General features: G+C 53.3%; 5 protein-coding genes across 5 annotated transcripts; 4 read left to right on the forward strand and 1 right to left on the reverse strand.

Moving 5' to 3' along the window:
• The first annotated feature begins 724 nt into the window (after window positions 1-724).
• On the forward strand, window positions 725-4,943 carry QC763_707715 (uncharacterized protein). Its single transcript, XM_062915760.1, has 3 exons — window positions 725-2,951; window positions 3,089-3,203; window positions 3,258-4,943. Exons 1-3 carry the CDS (start codon window positions 2,922-2,924, stop codon window positions 4,190-4,192), a joined length of 1,080 nt encoding a protein of 359 aa, XP_062761757.1. The 5' UTR covers window positions 725-2,921; the 3' UTR covers window positions 4,193-4,943.
• A 4,199-nt stretch (window positions 4,944-9,142) lies between these two features.
• On the forward strand, window positions 9,143-10,183 carry QC763_0106650 (uncharacterized protein; the record flags this gene model as incomplete). Its single annotated transcript, XM_062906462.1, has 2 exons — window positions 9,143-9,529; window positions 10,038-10,183. The coding sequence occupies exons 1-2, from the start codon at window positions 9,409-9,411 to the stop codon at window positions 10,181-10,183; spliced, it is 267 nt and encodes an 88-aa protein (XP_062761758.1). The 5' UTR covers window positions 9,143-9,408.
• A 91-nt stretch (window positions 10,184-10,274) lies between these two features.
• QC763_707720 (uncharacterized protein) lies at window positions 10,275-11,750 on the forward strand (the record flags this gene model as incomplete). Its single annotated transcript, XM_062915761.1, has 1 exon — window positions 10,275-11,750. The coding sequence occupies one exon, from the start codon at window positions 10,275-10,277 to the stop codon at window positions 11,748-11,750; it is 1,476 nt and encodes a 491-aa protein (XP_062761759.1).
• A 754-nt stretch (window positions 11,751-12,504) lies between these two features.
• RAD23 (UV excision repair protein rad23) lies at window positions 12,505-14,619 on the forward strand (the record flags this gene model as incomplete). The annotated part of the gene is made up of 6 exons (XM_062915762.1): window positions 12,505-12,522; window positions 12,639-12,686; window positions 12,851-12,923; window positions 12,988-13,067; window positions 13,130-13,454; window positions 13,520-14,619. 6 exons carry the CDS (start codon window positions 12,505-12,507, stop codon window positions 14,125-14,127), a joined length of 1,152 nt encoding a protein of 383 aa, XP_062761760.1. The 3' UTR covers window positions 14,128-14,619.
• Window positions 14,620-14,718: 99 nt separating this feature from the next.
• QC763_707740 (uncharacterized protein) lies at window positions 14,719-16,641 on the reverse strand (the record flags this gene model as incomplete). Its single annotated transcript, XM_062915763.1, has 1 exon — window positions 14,719-16,641. One exon carries the CDS (start codon window positions 16,639-16,641, stop codon window positions 14,719-14,721), a length of 1,923 nt encoding a protein of 640 aa, XP_062761761.1.
• Window positions 16,642-16,827: the final 186 nt, after the last annotated feature.

Consider the following 16,827-nt stretch of genomic DNA (forward strand, 5'->3'; position numbering starts at 1 on the left):
CGACCTTGAAGTGCCCCAGCCCATCTCAATCGGGGCGTCGACTTGTCGGCCCGTCATTGATCCGCTCCGTGTCCACGCCCGTCGGGGTCCCATCCCGCGCTTACAAGGTTCTGTTAACTGCGCTGAGAACTTTGAGGGTGATGGCGGGCTTTCTACGGAACTTTCAGTTCATCTCCAGCGGAGTGCGCAATTGATCTTGGAGACACATTTTCAGGCCACTGGGTCACTGGGTCAATGGGAATATGGCAATTTCAAAGTTTGTGTCCACTATGCGAGTTGGCATAAGTTGAACCGAGTTAAAACTCGTGAGCGGGCACCAAGAGCAATATATATATCAGTCCGGTCAAACAGAAACGCCACGCATGATCATCGCCTTCCGTATGTCCGCCTGGGACAAACGCGGCACCAACCGAAATCCATAGAGATATCACAGAGGGCTTGTCTGGTGTGGTGGTGGCAGTAAACCAGAGCACCATATTGTCACGCAACGTGTGAAACAGCCCCCCGCAGCCATCACAACATGCATATATTGTCAGTCGCATAGTTTGGCACCACGTTTCTGTATATTCGCCGGGTCGCCGGGAGGCATCTCAGCACTTTGTGAAGGCCCTTGCAGACGAACTCGGAGGTGGCATGCATGACTATGCACTCGAAAGCGTTTGGTATTAGGAACGACCACCGCGGCATGAAGCCACCCATCCCCTCCCCTCCCCTCCCCCCCTCCCAGCCCCAAGACAGCCCTTTATTATACCTACAGCTCGTCACCCGTAGAAGTTTTTTCGAAAAAAGCTGCCCCCCGTTCGTTGCCGGTAGCATGCCAGCACATCGTGCAGCTTGGGTGAGGTGGAGAAAAGCCCGGCGGCCTGGTGGGATTTAAAACCTCGAGGGACACCTCTGAACATTGTGAACACAAGTTCAACGGAACCTTGTCGACATAACTTTTTTATATCGCCATGTTCAACAACATAGATCGACCCACCTCTTGCCCCGAGACGATGCGGCTCTTCGACAACCACACAAACCTAAGAGACCACCGCGGCCAAATCCTTGTGTCATGCTCGACTGCCCCCCGCCATCCAATGCCATTGGTACAATTCGCTCACTGACGCAGCCAATGCCGACGCCAGAACTGGGTCCTGTCGATGGGGCCACAACAAGTCCAACCGGACCGCTTCCGACGTCCAACTCTAGTTCGACGACTTAGACCGACGACAATGCAACTGTTTTTGTTTACTTGATGATGCGACTCGACACATGCGGACTTCAAAGGTCGGGGGATCACGAGTCGAGAAGCGGCAGCTCCATTTTTGGGCAGAAAAAAACGAGGACGTTGGGTTGAAATCTGATCTGTCTGCGAGTGCAGCAAGCCCCCAGCCTATGGGATCCTGCCGCTCACTTCCCCAGATGGCTGCATCCTATCATGGACATGTGCGAGACAGCCAAAAGGAGGGTCAGGTGCAGCTGCTGCATGTCGCTTGGACTGGCGCGCATTTGCATCCACGCATCCCACCGGCTAGCTAAGCTGAACCGTCGCCTCCCGACGGCGCCTGTCACGGTTGGCGATCGATTTAGAGGGGGGCAGATGGATGGAGACATGTTGCGCACGCGGCGGCAGCTCGTTGCTTCTGATGAGAGCTGAAGAACACCACCCTTCTGCTTAGAGGGAGAGATCGTGGGATATCAGATCGCCGTTTGGCCGGCAGCCATCAGAAATGACAGCATGCTGGCGGCCCACCAAAACAGGGAAGCAAGGTGAGATGAGAAGGTGGGAGTGCGTTCGCGCAACCACACATCTTGCGCCAATCTTGCGGGCTCCAAGTCGGAGCAACTGAGGCGTCTTTTTTATCGTTTATCTCCATATCATTACTGCATACAGGCGAGAGGGATGCGCTCGGCTGGCTCGTTTTTGTCTTTCAGCCGAAGACATATCCACAACACTTATGCTCGATATGCCTTTCCGATATGGTATAGGTGTTTTGAATAGGCATGCTGCCAACGCGGGTGGGATCTAGGTCGAGGTCCACACACCCATCATCCGCCATCGGGGGGGTGGTGAGGAGGTAGTCATTTGATCGCGCTGCTGCATCTGCAAGTTGCAATTGTTGTGGCACATCCTGGCGTGTTATTGCTGGGGAGCTGCGCACCTGCGCGACACAAGAAGTTCGAGCTCGGCTCCGACCTGGGCGCGGCGAGAGGAGAAGAGGAGAAAGAGGAGAATGTTGAAGTCATCAGCAAGCATTCAGGAATAAAGGATGGTGGCATGGCAGCATGGCAAGCATGTGTGCTCGGACCCTGCCCGCTCTGCAAAAAGGCCGCCATGAAGAAAGACCGGGGCTAACAGAGGGGCGCCGTGAAACCCAAGCAAAGAGACGCGGGAGCAATTCGAAGCGCGCGTCTCTCTTCCCATTGCCGCCCCCCCCCCAAACCCGCAAGCTACCCTCTGCACCATTCGACTTTCTAGCTTGTGAGCGTGTTGAAGTTGCCCCGATGTCTTCTTGGTGCTCGGCGGCACCTCTGCGCTGACTGTCCTGACTGTCCTGTCTCCATATTCCACTGCGGATACGGATTCAAACACTCGTTTAAATCATTTCTTCTTGTTCTTTCGTTTATGATTCCTCTTATTGACACCTCATCACTCATCACTCATCGCTCACCATTCATCATCCGTCACTGGGGGCGCGCTGTGTTTCTTCCAAACAAGACGTTTTGCCGCTTCTGCTTGCTACTGCTGCTTGCGACTGTCTGCTGCTGCGACCCGTACCAGGCCACTCTCAACTGATCACGAGCAGCTCCAGTTTCCCCGGGGGTGAGCTGTCATATTGCGCCTGTCAAATGACTGGCCACCCAGCCTATGGCATATTTCTTCCCTTCTTCGCCTTCTTTTCTTTGACGGAATCGGATAGCTGGGTTAGGGCCTAATCATGGACTCCTCCTTTACTGACGACGAAAAGGTAAGGTTATGCGCCAACTCTCCCCAACCTTCCCATCCCCCTTGAACCTTGAAGCTTGAGTCCCCCTACCCCTCGCCCTCCCTCTGGCGTTTCCCCCCGCACATCATGACGCCGTTGCTTATTTGTCTCGGCTATAGCGCTTCGTTCTTGCCGAAATCATCAAGGCCAGCCGTATGGATGTTGGTGTTCTCGTCAACCTAATCAGGTCGCACGATATTCAGCCCGACTGGTTGTCGATGCAGCTCCCTCGTGGTAGGTGTCTTTCGGTTGAAGTCATCTCTCCATCCTCTGACATGCTTTTCGCAGGTCGAAATGTGAACCAGTGTATTCATGCGGCGGAGGCCATGTTCAACGCCCCGATGCCTCCGCCTTTGATATCACCCTTGAAGCGAAAGTCGTTTGGCGATGTCAGTGATCAGCTTCCAAAGAGACAGGCGCTTGCGTCCCCTAGCGAACCTCCACCTCACGGATCGCCCTACCATGCGACGCCAGCCTTTGCGCAGCATCACGTCAACATCCATCATCCTAACGGGCAACCGACTGTTGCCCTTGCTCCTAATCCGAACACCGTCCCTGCCTCGGCGCCGACCCCATATCCAGGGCCTCCTCGCAGACGTGGGCGGCCTCCAAAGTCAGAAAACCGATCGGGTCACTGGCAGATCACGACTTCTTATCCAAACATCACCCCAGCGCCTATCGCACCTGCTCCGGCTCCAGCCCCAGCTTCAGCGCCCCAGCCAAGCAGTCCAAGCTTCCGAGCCCAAGCACCGATAGCTCCAGCTCCGGCTCCAACTTCAGCTCCAGCACAAGCCGCGACCTCGGCACCACAGCCAAACAGCCCGAGCTTCCGCGTACAGCCGTATAATAATCGATACTCGATGCCTGCCGGGCCTCTGGATTCAAAATCTGGAAAGAAGCTCTTGCCCGAGATAGCCCCTCGTCCAACGCATGGCACTTCGGGGTTGGAACAACCTGCCAGATCGCCCACAAGGCCGGTATCAGAATATCAAGATCGGAGGGAAGACATACACCGACTGCCACCACCGCAAGCTCAAGGGCCCCCAAGACACCCGATGCGGGATCCTCCACTGCTGCCACCACCACAGAGCCCACGCTCGCATCCTCATCCGCCACCACACCACATAATGGACGCTTCACGACCACGAGAGACACCACCACCGACGCCCATGGAGCCGGTAAAGCACGAGAGCCATTTACCGCCACCGCCCACGAAGACATGACGGCAGTCAGTACCAGCTGTTCGACCAAACACATAGAGAGAAGACAAGCTACGAAAAAGCAGCAGTTTTGACAGCAAAGTTCTTTTCAATATGAGGAGGCGACGACAGCAGAGACACGCAAAAGTTATTTTCTTTTTTTTGCAAAATCCCGAAGAGGGGGCTGGGGGGCGGTCTTATATGAATTATCTAGCCGCAGCATACGATGATGGCACGACAGGACACTTACAACCACGCTACTACAAACACACCACCGGAGCACGACATGCTTTCGAGCAGTTCCTTTTCTTTGGACGCCTTTCCTTTACACTTGACTACGAGCCTTTAACCAACCTAATGCTGTACGACGAAAACACAGACGGCAAAGACGTTCCTTTTTTCGACGCCAACTTTTGACGAACCATGACACTGACAACAGAAACATAATCCATCCATAGAGGGATTTACGGATACAAAAAGGAGTATGTACAGGGCTATGGTGGGCGGTACAACTGACGACACGTCTTTTTTTTTTTTTCTGGTTTCCTTTTCTATCTTGGGCGAGGTTTTTACTCTTGATGTTTGATGTTTCAACACGCGATTGAACGGCCTTTTTTTTGTTGACTGACTATGCCATATTTTTCTTTTCTCTTGTTGTGTTTGTGAGGAGGGAGTGGGAGGGACCTAATTGTAATGAGGGGGAAGATGAAGGTGAATGTGGACTGCGAGGGAGAAGTGGGGATATATAACGTGTATGATTATGAGCGGATACACAAACGGCCTGAACTTGACTTTGTTGTCCGGGGGGTAAGCTTGGGGAGATATGGAGATGGGATGGGTGTATGATATAGGTGTAGTTTTATCATGTGGTGGTTTTTTGGGGGTTGGGGGGTGAAGGTGTAATGATGATCTTGTATATGTGATGATCTCCACCTACAACATGATGGTTATCCTGGCAGCGTTGCGAACCACGCTCACGGCATTTTTGACAGCGAACATTACAAACACAAACACTCCCCATATTCTACAAGATAGACTCGCATATTGTAGACCTGATCTCTTAGTACCAGGCCGTGAACCAATCACCTCGGTCTTGCGATGTGATACGTCGAGGTGACAGCCAACCAGATGTTGATGGAGCGTTTTTCTTCAATGCCCAGTGGATGACCGGCGAATTATCAAGTTTGTGCTGGCCAACCAGGGGGGAGTGTAGACGTGCTGCCAATGGGAATTCAAAGGAAGGGTCGCTCGCTTTTTGGTGTGGCTTACATCTACACTTATCGTCAACTGTCTGTGTCGTTTACTAGCTGCTACTCCACCGTTGAGAAAAACACCATGATCTCTGTCTCTCTACATACCTAATTTATTGGAAGCTTTCAAACGATAAAAGGTTAGCATGCACGGCAAGCTTGTACAACAGAAATTCCTGCACCTTGCTTCGAAAGAGATACACATTAGACAGCTCATGGACACCACCCACCAGCTCTACTTACCCGCTTGCCACAGCATTCCAGCGTGCTTGTTCCGAACTGAGTAGACAGGCCATTGCAGTGAACATCCTAGACTAACAATTGTTATTTGATGATTGTTTTCCTTGAGATGCACAGATGCAGATGGATACGTATGCAAGGTATGTAATTCTGCAAAACCCAGAATGAATCTCCATACGGTCCAACAAACCTGAAGTTTTGCAACATGCCTACCTTTAAGCCGACAATTTAGAAGCGGTTCTCACCTTTTGTAGATGCAGAGAAGCAAACGTTTGTGAGTCTTGGTCTCTCTTGACGGGTCTCGGCCAATATGTGTCATTCGCCTGATCATGCCTCACCCTTGGGGGTGGAAGAGCTTTTGATCTTGTTCATGAGGTATGCAAAGATGCATTCCCCGTCCTTTACATCTGCAAAAAGTCCCTGGCCTTCTCTGCAGCAACCTTCAAATAGTCTTCACCTTCATCACTTCCAAAAAGGTGACGGAGGTAAAACAGGCCTCTCCCCTCCGAGGTCTCGGCACTTCCTGCCCCACCCGCCACCGAGATCTCGGCCCCACCCAACCGGCCCGTCGCTCCCCGTTTCGTATCTGTAACCCTCCACTACCGAGCGAACATCCACACCCCCCTCCGCAAAAAAAAAAAAAAAAAAAAGGAAGACTGATCTGCGAACTCTTTAAAGAAACTTGGAAGTATTCAAACCTGGTATTTAGCACTGCTCTCTTCCCTGTTTCCATCATTTTCAGAAATCCAGGCCTTTTGATCTATGACCGCAGCCCCGGCCAGACCAGTTCGTATTCCCGACAAGGTGGAAAGAGTAGGTGTGATAAGAGGTGTGGCCATGGTTACAATTGATCAGTGATCAGCGTTGCAGTCGATGATCGCCGGTTTGGCTGCTACAGATCAGATGGAAAATGAATGGGACTTGACACATTTTGTACCTGAAGTCTTTTGCGAGGCACAATTTGAACCTTTGAAATAGTTGAGGGATTGCGGGCAATGCCGCCGTAGATGCATAAACCCCCATCTCACACACCGGCGATGCGGAGAGATCGGGACGGGAGGTTCGCGCATAAACCGCACAGTCCCCTCCTCTTGCCGTCGCTGTCATAGCATTTTACCTATGTGGAGGTGACTGTTTCGCATGCCATAACCCCATGACTATTTTCTGTTTTGTTTACTTCATGATAATACCTACGGAGTATCCCCCTTTCATTTCCTCCCTTCCTTCACCGCATCTCCATCTGCAAGGGAGTCATGTTTTCAAGTAAACGCACGCTCTGACTCTATTGTCATTGTCGTAGTCGCAACGAACCATTGACGCGGTCTTTCTTTCTCCCTACCTACCGCGTCTGCGAAGTACCTGAATTGTTTTTATTCTTCCTTTTTCAGCCAGCTCACTCCCACCCATCACCCAATAAAATCCCTTCAGCTAGCGGTGCGTTCACTGCTGCGCCCATTTTCTTGCTGACATGCACCGCATCCATCACAACGCCATTGCATGCGCATGACAGCATCTTGATGCAGGTACGGAGTGCAGCCCCTCACAAGTTGTGCTGCTCCCTGCTTCTGCCGTGTTCAAGGGTCAAAGCTTCTGCATAAACAGAAATTGAATCGAGGGGTTGCGGTAACTGAGCGAGCCTTGCCCGGATTTTCTTCCGCTACTCTACTGTTGAAAGAAAGCTGGAAAAAACGAGGTGTACTAGCAGGGTAGAGATTTTCCCTCGCTTGTGTTAACCCCCCTCATTACGAAAACTAAACAAGTGAAAAATCTCTCAATCATATAAACCCGCCGGGGAGTTGTTGTCATGATGTAAAAGACAACCTCGGGATATCGGAGAAGAGATTCCCAAGTTGGGTATTTGCTCCTCCTGGCTGGCATTGGCAAATCATGTTTTCGGGATCGCTTGCATACAATGAGAGGATTTTTCGTGCTACGAAAGGGTTACACAAGCAAAGAAGGAATGGAATGAGGAAGTCGGATGCTGTGCCTCTTGTTTTATATGATGGTGGTGATTTCCGGTGGTAAGGTAGCCTGCTACGCCAGAGTTTGTGTTGTTCAGCTGATCATTCTCCTCGAGCTTGGTTGATGATGGGCAAAATTCCATGCCGAAGAAGCTGAAACAACAGATGCTTGCTGGTGATGGACTCAATTAGAATGGCAAACATGCCAAAAGGCCTTCGGCTCGTCGACTCCGAAAGAAGAAAGCCGCTGTGAATGCCGCGGCCTGGAAAGGCATGGCATCGGCTATTTCTGGGAGGAGATGTTGGCTGTTGGCGGTGAGGTGGCATGGCACTTGTGCGGTTCTGGTGTAGGGCCGATCCAAGCGCGATGGGTTGGATTTTCTTTTTCGTGTCAGCGAAACAGCCCCCTGATGATGACGGATAACGACCGTTGGTACCTGCGTCTGGCAGTGGAGTCAGGTTTGTCATCCTTAACCAACCTGCGCTTGCGCTTATGGCTTGGCAAGACCTGCGAGCTGGTGAAACAGAGGCAACATGCACTCATCTCAGGATGAGATGATGTCTCGGCAAGTCAGATGCTGTAGTGAGGATTTGAGACAGCAACAAAAAGTTGTGCCGTCGGACCGGGTCGGTAGGTTCTGACTGAGCATCTTGTCTTGAACTGAAGAAGATGCTAAGCAGCGTTGTTCTTGGCGCCGCAATGGCAAGGCTGCGCTACAAAGTTAGAATCACTTGGCATCTCGGCTGACGGGTTTGACGTGGCCGGCTTTCACCTTCTGGAAGGAAAATAGCGTCCACACCAGCGTTTGGCGTTTTATTGCGTTGTCTTGCATTTTTGACAGTGTTTTGTCGGTGAAGTTGACCGTTGCATGTTTGTACATATCGTGACGCCAGCCTCCGGCATGTTTTGCCTCAAGGCGAAGCTTGACAAGCAGGCTCCCAAAAAAAGAACCCATCACATAGCGGTACCTGATTTCATCCGGTGACGGCATTGCTCACTCGCTTCTGTAAGATGTAGAATGCATGGTAGCCAGTACCGGAAACCAGAAACGCGAGATTGCAACGTCGAGGGTCTGTGTTGCGTTTCCTTGTGCTTGCGCTGCGATACCTACCATGGTGTCTCTTGATGAGGGTCTGGTTTCGAGTTCTGGGCTAGGTGGCTAGTAAAAGGAGACATAACACTAGACCCGGAGGAGCCGCAACTCCTTCTCGCCGAATGTGGTGAAAGTTTGCGCAAACACAGGAGGCGCCGTTCTTTCCCCGAGTGTGCTACTGGACGATATTCTGTATGATACTGCCAATGTCAACAAATGACCGGCATGAGAAGAAAATACCATTCACTCTCTGTCTTCCACACCCACTCCTCGGGCCTCGGGGGTCAGCTAATAGTAGCTGGCTGACCAATAGGAAGAGCCAGCTGAGCTGATTGGGCTGCCCAGAGACGGGACAGAGCCTTTCCATCGACCAGCAGTCCGTCGACTCGACGCAATCTTCGAAGCTCGAGTACCGCATCTCTGTGTAGCGTCTATCAGCGCGTGTGCTGTGAAACAGTGTCATCTGAAGACAACAGACTCGCCGAGATGCCAACGTCTCGCTCCCGAGAAGCCATGCGGTGGATCGACGCCTCGTCAGATCTTCTTCGTCGCTTTTTCTTTTCTTTTCTTGGGGGAGACCCCGGCAGAACCGCCCCCTGTCGCGGTTCGGGGCCCAGGTGGACACGATCACGCAAGTCAACAAGGGTCGATCCTTGCAACCCTGGCACCTCCCATCCAACCTGAGCCTCCCCACCATGGCCCAGCAAGGCACGGGCACGGCAGACATCCTGCTTCTGCATGGCCTAACAACAAAGACCCGGGGACCCTCCACGCGAGCAAAACGCGTCCTCTGTGTACAGTTGCTACATTTAGCCGGTAAGCCCACCCATCTGAGCTGTGCCTGGCGAATCCCCAGCTTGCTCTTTTCGAGTCTTCGTCTTGTTTACAATCTATCTTGTCTTCTCCTTTTCCCACCAGCCAGCAAATAGCTGGGTTCTCCTTCGTTTGCAATTGCTGCCGGTCTGTCTCAAAGCAGCTACCCCCACTCCTACAAGCCGTTACATACCCAAACCACATCCGACTACCCGGGATCAGCTTGAAGAGACCACCAGATAACGAGACCCGCTTCGTGATTATTTTTTTTTCCGTTCGCACCATTCAATCAACCGAGCTTTTCAACTACAAACCGGTCTTGTCCAGTCTTGACCCGACTTCAAGATACTACTTACTCACTTATACGCCGGCTGAGTTGGAATGCAGCTGTCTTGGTGCCACGCCTACTGATCGCATGAACACACGGCTGGTAAACCACGTCTCACTTATACCCGCCGCTTCCCGAAGAACTTGGTTGACTCAAGAACCTTCCATAACCTCCACTCCATAGGGAACCTGGATCCAGACCGGAGTGACGGTGCCGTGGTCAAAAGACTGAAGGAGGTCAAAGAGGGCGCCGGTATCTTGCATAACCGCAGACCAGCAGCAAGCCACTTCAGCATCTGTTTGCAAAGGGGGGTTCGTTGGGGACTGTAGGGGGGTAGTTGAATGGGACGACGACATAACTGCAACACTTCGTCGTGTCTTAGACTGGACCTTGGGTCCGAATATCAAAACCATTGCCGTCATGGTAATCCCTCGCTCCCTTCCGGCTGTGCTGGGCGTCATTTCGATTCTGCCGACCGCGGCTATCCTGGCGATACACAGCATCCTTGCTCGATCACGGGAAGACCGGGCTCCTGCGGTCAGAACCACGGCCATCATTGCCGCCATCCTCGAAGCCACTGTTCTTGCCGCCGTCACCGGTCTTACCTGCGCGCATATCGGCCCTTGGTCAGCACGATGGGCGAAATTCAACGGGCTGTTGTTCGGGGCAGGCTTGTTCTTATGCACAGTCACTGCCGCTGTGTCAGTGGCCAACATGATCTGCCTGAGCAAGGTTGATGAGGATTCTGAGAGCACAATTCTGGGCTCTGGCGCGACAGGCTTCCTGGTTGGTTCATCGGTCGTCCTCGGCCTTGCGTTCGCAACACAGCTTGTTTTCTTGGTCTTCCACTTTGTTGCTGGGAGAGTTCGAGGGCCACAGATAAAGGTGACTGTACACAAGGACCAGGACCGAAGCAGATCGCCTCCCCGGGTGAAATCCATTGCCTACCACGAGACCAGCCCAAGTCTTGTTTCTGGGAAAGCCCGCGGCAGCGCATCATTCGAGAAGACACCGCCTGGATCCAGTGCCGGACGCTCGACAGCAGAGACGATAAGCTCCTTTCGAAGCTCGCTATCAAACGTGGTCCGGCCCATCTCCTCCAAGACTCGTTTGCTGTCTCAACGAGGGGGCCGTCCAGCCTCGTTAGACCTCCCATCATTCCACGAACAGACAAGAACGACGGAGGAAGGGTTCGATTCATGGGATACATCGGCGGTTGATCCACAAAACCGACAAACCGTCTTGGAATCGTCTTCACCACCGCTGGGCCGTTTCCTCGAGACAATACCGGCTAGCCCCACCACCAGTCGAAGTCCGAGCCCTGGCACACCGTTAGACCTCTTGGAGCCCCCTTCTCGCACCAGAAGACGAAGCCGAACATTGAGTCCAGCCCCAAGCAGAGTGTCCCAGGCACAGCGGACAGCTTTTACACAACATTCTACCCAGAGCGAGTCTCACATCCACCCGCTCTTCAGATCCGATTCGCCTATTCCTCCACCACCCATCGTAACACCAGGGACTGTTGTGGTTGCTGCACCAAACGGGGGACAGATCCTCAGCGATAGGCAAAGCATCCGAAGTATCAAGAGTCTCCGTCGAATGCGAAGCGGGAGTCTTCCAGGCGTTCCAAGCCCATTGAGTCGGCAAGGGTCCGTTGAATCTTTCCACCGCAAACCTGATACCCACTCACCAGAGATTCGTGAGGAGGATGAATACCTGACCCCCGAGGGGACGACACCGGTGCTGGAGACGGAGCGGAAGATGACACCGCCAATTCCTGATTGGATTCTGTCTGCCGGGTCTCGGACGAGCCTGACCACCTACCACAGCCGGAAGATCCATCTTCCATGCTCAAGTGAAGAAGCTTCTGGTGGCGCTGCACCCAGCCCGCAGTAGGGTTATGCTTCAATTGTTCTGTGGCACTTGTGACGACAAAACTTTGTCACCACGCCACATACCTTCATCTTTCTTTCTGTGTATCAAACTTTTTGCTTTCTTTGGGTAGGGCGGCTTGGTGTTGCTGAGGAGTGGGGAGATACCGATCATGATTGAAACTTTTGCTTTAGCGTGGCGTTGACACCGGTACTTGGCCTGAGGGAACAGGCTGGAAGGAACAGGACAATGGCGTTTGGTGGAATAGATGATGACTATGAGACATGACAGGAGACATAGATTTCATTTGGTTCATCATCGGATTGGGAAGGGTAGTCGTCTGGAGATAGGGACTCTTGAAAATAAACAAAAGAAATTATTGATGGACATGATGTCTCAAATCAAAGCAAGTGAGTGATAGGTAAGGAAGGCACCTGTAGTAGGTGACAATTGACAGCAAGTGAAGGTTAGGTTAGGTTGATTGTGAGGGGAAGGTAAAGCTACGGTAGGTCCGCTGACCAGAGTGGGGCTAGGCATCAGGACGCGCGCACCCACTGCCACTTCACTGCCGCCTTCTTTTGGCCTGGAATTCCATCCAGCATATTTTAAGCTGCTAGCAACAGGCAACTCCAGCTTTTGCCACAAAACACCACCACGACCCCTCGACCGCTGAATATCGATACATATTCGATTCGGCATCAATACAGCGCCGTACTGCGCTTAGTCTATCACTTCCATCCACAGGCAGTCATACGGAATCTTTCCTGGATCGCCCATCATGAAGGTCAATTTCAAGGTACGTTCTGTCACCGGTGGTAGCCAGCTGCTTTTCGATAGCTGCGATAGCACCTTTGGAATCCTCAATCAATCACATCGCCGTGGTCAATGCTAACATATTGTGCTTATCCATAGGACCTCAAGCAGCAGAAGTTCACCATCGAGTTTGAGCCCACCGATCTCGTGAGTTACCCCTCATCATCCCTCAACCCTTGCTGCCGCCAATAGCTGCCCCCCGCCACCGAACCTCCAATGTCGAGACAGCCTGTTACAGGTTACAGTCCTGTCCAAGAACCACGGATGCCTACTATCGCTTTCAAGATCACCGCTGACAATAGCTCTATCAGATCTCGACGGTGAAGCAGAAGCTCTCTGAGGACCATGGCTGGGATCCTGCGCTCCAAAAGCTCATCTATTCAGGTAAAAAGCTACGACGCATCCGTCCGTTACCGGTTCCCGCAACTAACCCATCTGCCCACTGCAGGCAAGATTCTGAAGGATGAGGATACCATCGAATCTTGCAAGATCGAGGAGAAGGGCTTTGTTGTTTGTATGGTGAGCAAGGTAAGTAAATTCTGACATTTTGGCTGTCCACTGGTCACGGCTAACCGCAGACAAAATGACAGCCCAAGGCGCCCAAGCCAGCTTCTGCCGCCGAGTCTTCTTCCGTCGTCCCGGCCACACCTGCTCAAGCCGCCCCGGCATCTACCCCAGCGCCCCCAGCTGCCCCAGCTCAAGTATCAAATGCCGCCTCAGCTGCTCCTGCCACCCCCAGCCCAAATCGGACTAGTGGTGCCCCCAACGACTCGAGTGCTCTCGCTATGGGAGAGCAGCGTGCGCAGGCTATTGCCAACATGGAGGCCATGGGTTTCGAGCGATCCCAGATCGACGCTGCTATGCGTGCCGCCTTCTTCAACCCCGAGCGTGCGGTTGAGTACTTGTTGACGGTATGTTTGAGTGCACCAAGAGATCGGCGATTGGGGCATGTGCAGATGTGACTAACTTGTATAACCCAGGGCATTCCCGAGAACGTTCAACAACAAACAGCTGCCCAGCGCGTGGGTCATGCCATCCCCCCGCCCCTGCTGCTGCGAGCCCCGCCCCTGCGCCTGCTGGTGAGGCTGCTGGTGACCTTGAAGGAGAAAATTTGTTTGACCTTGCTGCTCGTGCTGGTGGTGCCCGCAGCGGAAGTGGTGGAGCTGCTGCCGCCGGAGCGAGCGCGCAAGATCTTGGCAACCTAAGCTGGCTTAGACAGAACGCACAGTTCCAACAGCTTCGCCAAGTCGTCCAACAACAGCCCGGCATGCTTGAGCAGATTCTTCAGCAGCTCAGTGCTGGTAACCCACAACTCGCCCAGACGATCGCCCAGAACCCCGAGCAGTTCCTCCAGTTGCTTAGCGAGCACGGTGATGACGATGCGCCGCTCCCTCCTGGAGCCCACCAGATTTCGGTCACAGAGGAGGAGCGTGACGCCATTGAGCGGTTGACTCGGCTAGGATTCAGCCAGGACCAGGCCATCCAGGCGTATTTTGCCTGCGAGAAAAACGAGGAGTTGGCTGCGAACTTCTTGTTCGACCAGCCCGATGACGATGATGATGACATGGGCGGCACCGGTACTCACTAATTTTCTTCTAATTCGCCTTTGCTTTGGGATTGCGGGGTTATTCGGGATATCCAGGCAGGAATGGTTATGCGGGGTGGAGATGGGCGGAGGCCCTTTAGCTTTTTGTTTTCACTGGTGATGTGAGGCAGGCAGAAAGTTAAAAGCGAAGGTCTATTATTGATAGCAAGATACCAAACAGCTAGGTTTTTCTCCGACTGGAAGTCTGAGTGCCAGTGATCTGTGATGCTAGACTCTGGGGATGGAAGACGGGAAAAATTTGAGGTGGAGGGAGAGAGAGAGAAAGTGCTCAACATCTCTTTTATGCCTGCCAGTGATATGAAGGGGTTGGGAACCATCATTAGCTGTGTAGACTCTAGTACCCAGCTCGGGCATACTATTAGCAGGTCACTGGCGGCTCATTTCAGACAGGGTAATAAAAACATCGCTTTGATTCCTTCCGATAAATAAAGCTATGGGTATCAATGAATCGAAATAAATGCGAGAAACCCTTACAAATACCAGCACATCTATCTACCTGGGTTCCTATTTTGCCTGTGGGTCTCGTAACCACGACCGAATCCTTTCTACCCCCCGTAAACACCACAATGTGCCTCACCAAACCCCCTGCTCAACCTTTTTCTTCCCCCTCCGCCCACTCTTCTTCTTTGCCTCCTCCAGCTCCTTGAGCATCTTCTCCTCCTTCCTCTTTTCTTCCTCCCTCTTCTCCCTTTCCACCGCCTCCTCCCTCTCCTCAAACTCTTTCCTCTGCTCCTCCAGCTCCTTCTCGATGTCGTCCGTCGTCTCAAACTCCTGCTTCGTCTTCTCCTTCACCTCCTCAATCCTCATCGGCTGCTTCACCTCCCCGACCAACGCGCTCTTCACCCTCGCCGGATTTTGCCTCTCCTCCCGATTGAATTTCAGCTTGATGTGCTTCCTCGTCTTGCCAGGAAACATTTTCGAAATCAGCTCAAAGTCCGTCCCGAATCTCGAAAGCGCCCAGTAAAACTGGTCAGTGTCGGCGTCGGACCATTGACCTGGTTTCAGGGCGCGGCGGAGATAAGTCTGTTGGGTGGTGTGGTTGGTGAAATCATTGACTTCCACCTCTTCCAGATTCCCCTCCGCTTCTCTCGCTCTGGCATGCCGATCAATTTGGAGAGATGACTGGTTGAGCACGATTTCTCCGTCAATGATCTGGTATTGTTCTCCTACCGGGGCTGTCACTGCCACCGGGCGGGCAAACCCCCCTTCATCATCATCATTACCCCCCAGCAAGGGGGTGTCGGCGTTCAAAGGTTGAGGTTGCCCATCATTGTCGTTGTTTTCCCCACCCTCCTCGGCACCATTAACCCTCCCCTTCTTCCTCTTCTCATTCGCCTTCAGTTTTTTCACCCGTTCCCTCTCCAAAAGGGTATCATGAAGAGAAAACTTCTTGCCGATCCGGAGGTCCTTGGCTAGATCGGCCATTTTGAACTCGTCTTCGTCTACAACTTGCTCTTCGGCGTTTTCGGGTGTTACCTCACGCTGAGCACGTGGGGCGCGGGAGTTGGCTCGGGATTGGGTTTCTTCTCCTTCGGGGGTCTCCCCGTCTTCGGCGGCGACTGCGGCCTTGGTGCGCTTTTGACGGTGTTTTCTGCCTGCTTTGGCGGCTTGGTATGCTTCGTAGCCTTCCTCGCCTGGGAGGGGGGCAGCTCGTCTGCGGGCTCGCTTTCTTGGGGCGGGGGTGCTTGTGTTTGCTTCGCCGGCCTCCTCATTCTCAGCTGTTCCTGCAGCGGGTTCTTCGATGGCTGTGTCGGCTTTGCGTTTCCGGGGGACCCGGGGCTTGGGTTTGGGCTTCGGCTTTGGGGCTTGGGATGGTCCAGAGGTGCTCGGTTCGGGTGGTTGAGAGGGACCAGAGGTGGGTTCGGCGGGCTGCTCGGCTACAGGCTCAACGGAGGCGACAACATCTTCTGTGTTGGGTGTAGCTTCCTCGGGGGGTGGAGCTTCAGAGATAGTCGATGCTCCTGAGGAGGAGGTAGCTGATGAAGCTTGCTCGGGCACGGAAGGCGTAGGCGCAGGGGTGAGCGCCGGGGCAGGAGCTGCTGGAGGAGGAACTGACACAGCGGCCGATTTCGACGCTCTCACGGGTTTGGGTGCGGTTGGACGGGTATGCCTGGGCGATACCGCTGTGGGCAATGGAGCAGTTGACGCCGGGGTCTCGGCCTGAGAGGGTATAGCATCATCCTGGCTCTGGATACTTGATACTCCCGCAGCAGAAGTCATGGTGCTAATTGGTGACGGCTCTCTCACTTCAGAGTGCTGTGTCTGGCCCTGAGCTGAAGGTGTCTCGACATCTTGAGGAGGGGCATTGTCGATGGCCGGAGGAGCGGCCTCAGTAGGGGCGCTGGGTGGGGGCGGGGTCGGGTTTGCGTCCTCTTGCTGAGAGGCAGCTGGAGTAGAAGCTGGTGTATTCGAGGAGGAAGGCCTCGAGGCAGGAGGAGGGCGTTTCCCTTTCGGCTTGGGTCCCGGCTTGAACTTGCTCTTGTTGTTCACCAACATCGTGCCAACTCACTGCCCCGCACTGGGCACCTTTGTGGCCTTTGAGTTACCGAAATCCACGGCAGTCTTGGGGCATTTGCCGCCGGTCGGGTCGCTGATTGCCGCCGCAATAAATGATGTCAAAAAGCCAAATAGATGTCTTCGCGAGAAGAAACAAATTGGCGTGCTTCTGAGCAGTGGGATCTA

The sequence above is a fragment of the Podospora pseudopauciseta genome (genome assembly GCF_035222475.1).
Source record: "Podospora pseudopauciseta strain CBS 411.78 chromosome 7 map unlocalized CBS411.78m_7, whole genome shotgun sequence".
NCBI lineage: Eukaryota > Fungi > Ascomycota > Sordariomycetes > Sordariales > Podosporaceae > Podospora > Podospora pseudopauciseta.

Excerpts from the sequence above, each read along its gene's own strand:
- QC763_707715 (XM_062915760.1), top strand. The coding sequence starts at position 2,922 with ATGGACTCCTCCTTTACTGACGACGAAAAG. Across the intron at positions 2,952-3,088 it reads CCTTTACTGACGACGAAAAG|CGCTTCGTTCTTGCCGAAAT; the intron begins GTAAGGTTATGC and ends TCTCGGCTATAG. Across the intron at positions 3,204-3,257 it reads GTCGATGCAGCTCCCTCGTG|GTCGAAATGTGAACCAGTGT; the intron begins GTAGGTGTCTTT and ends TGCTTTTCGCAG.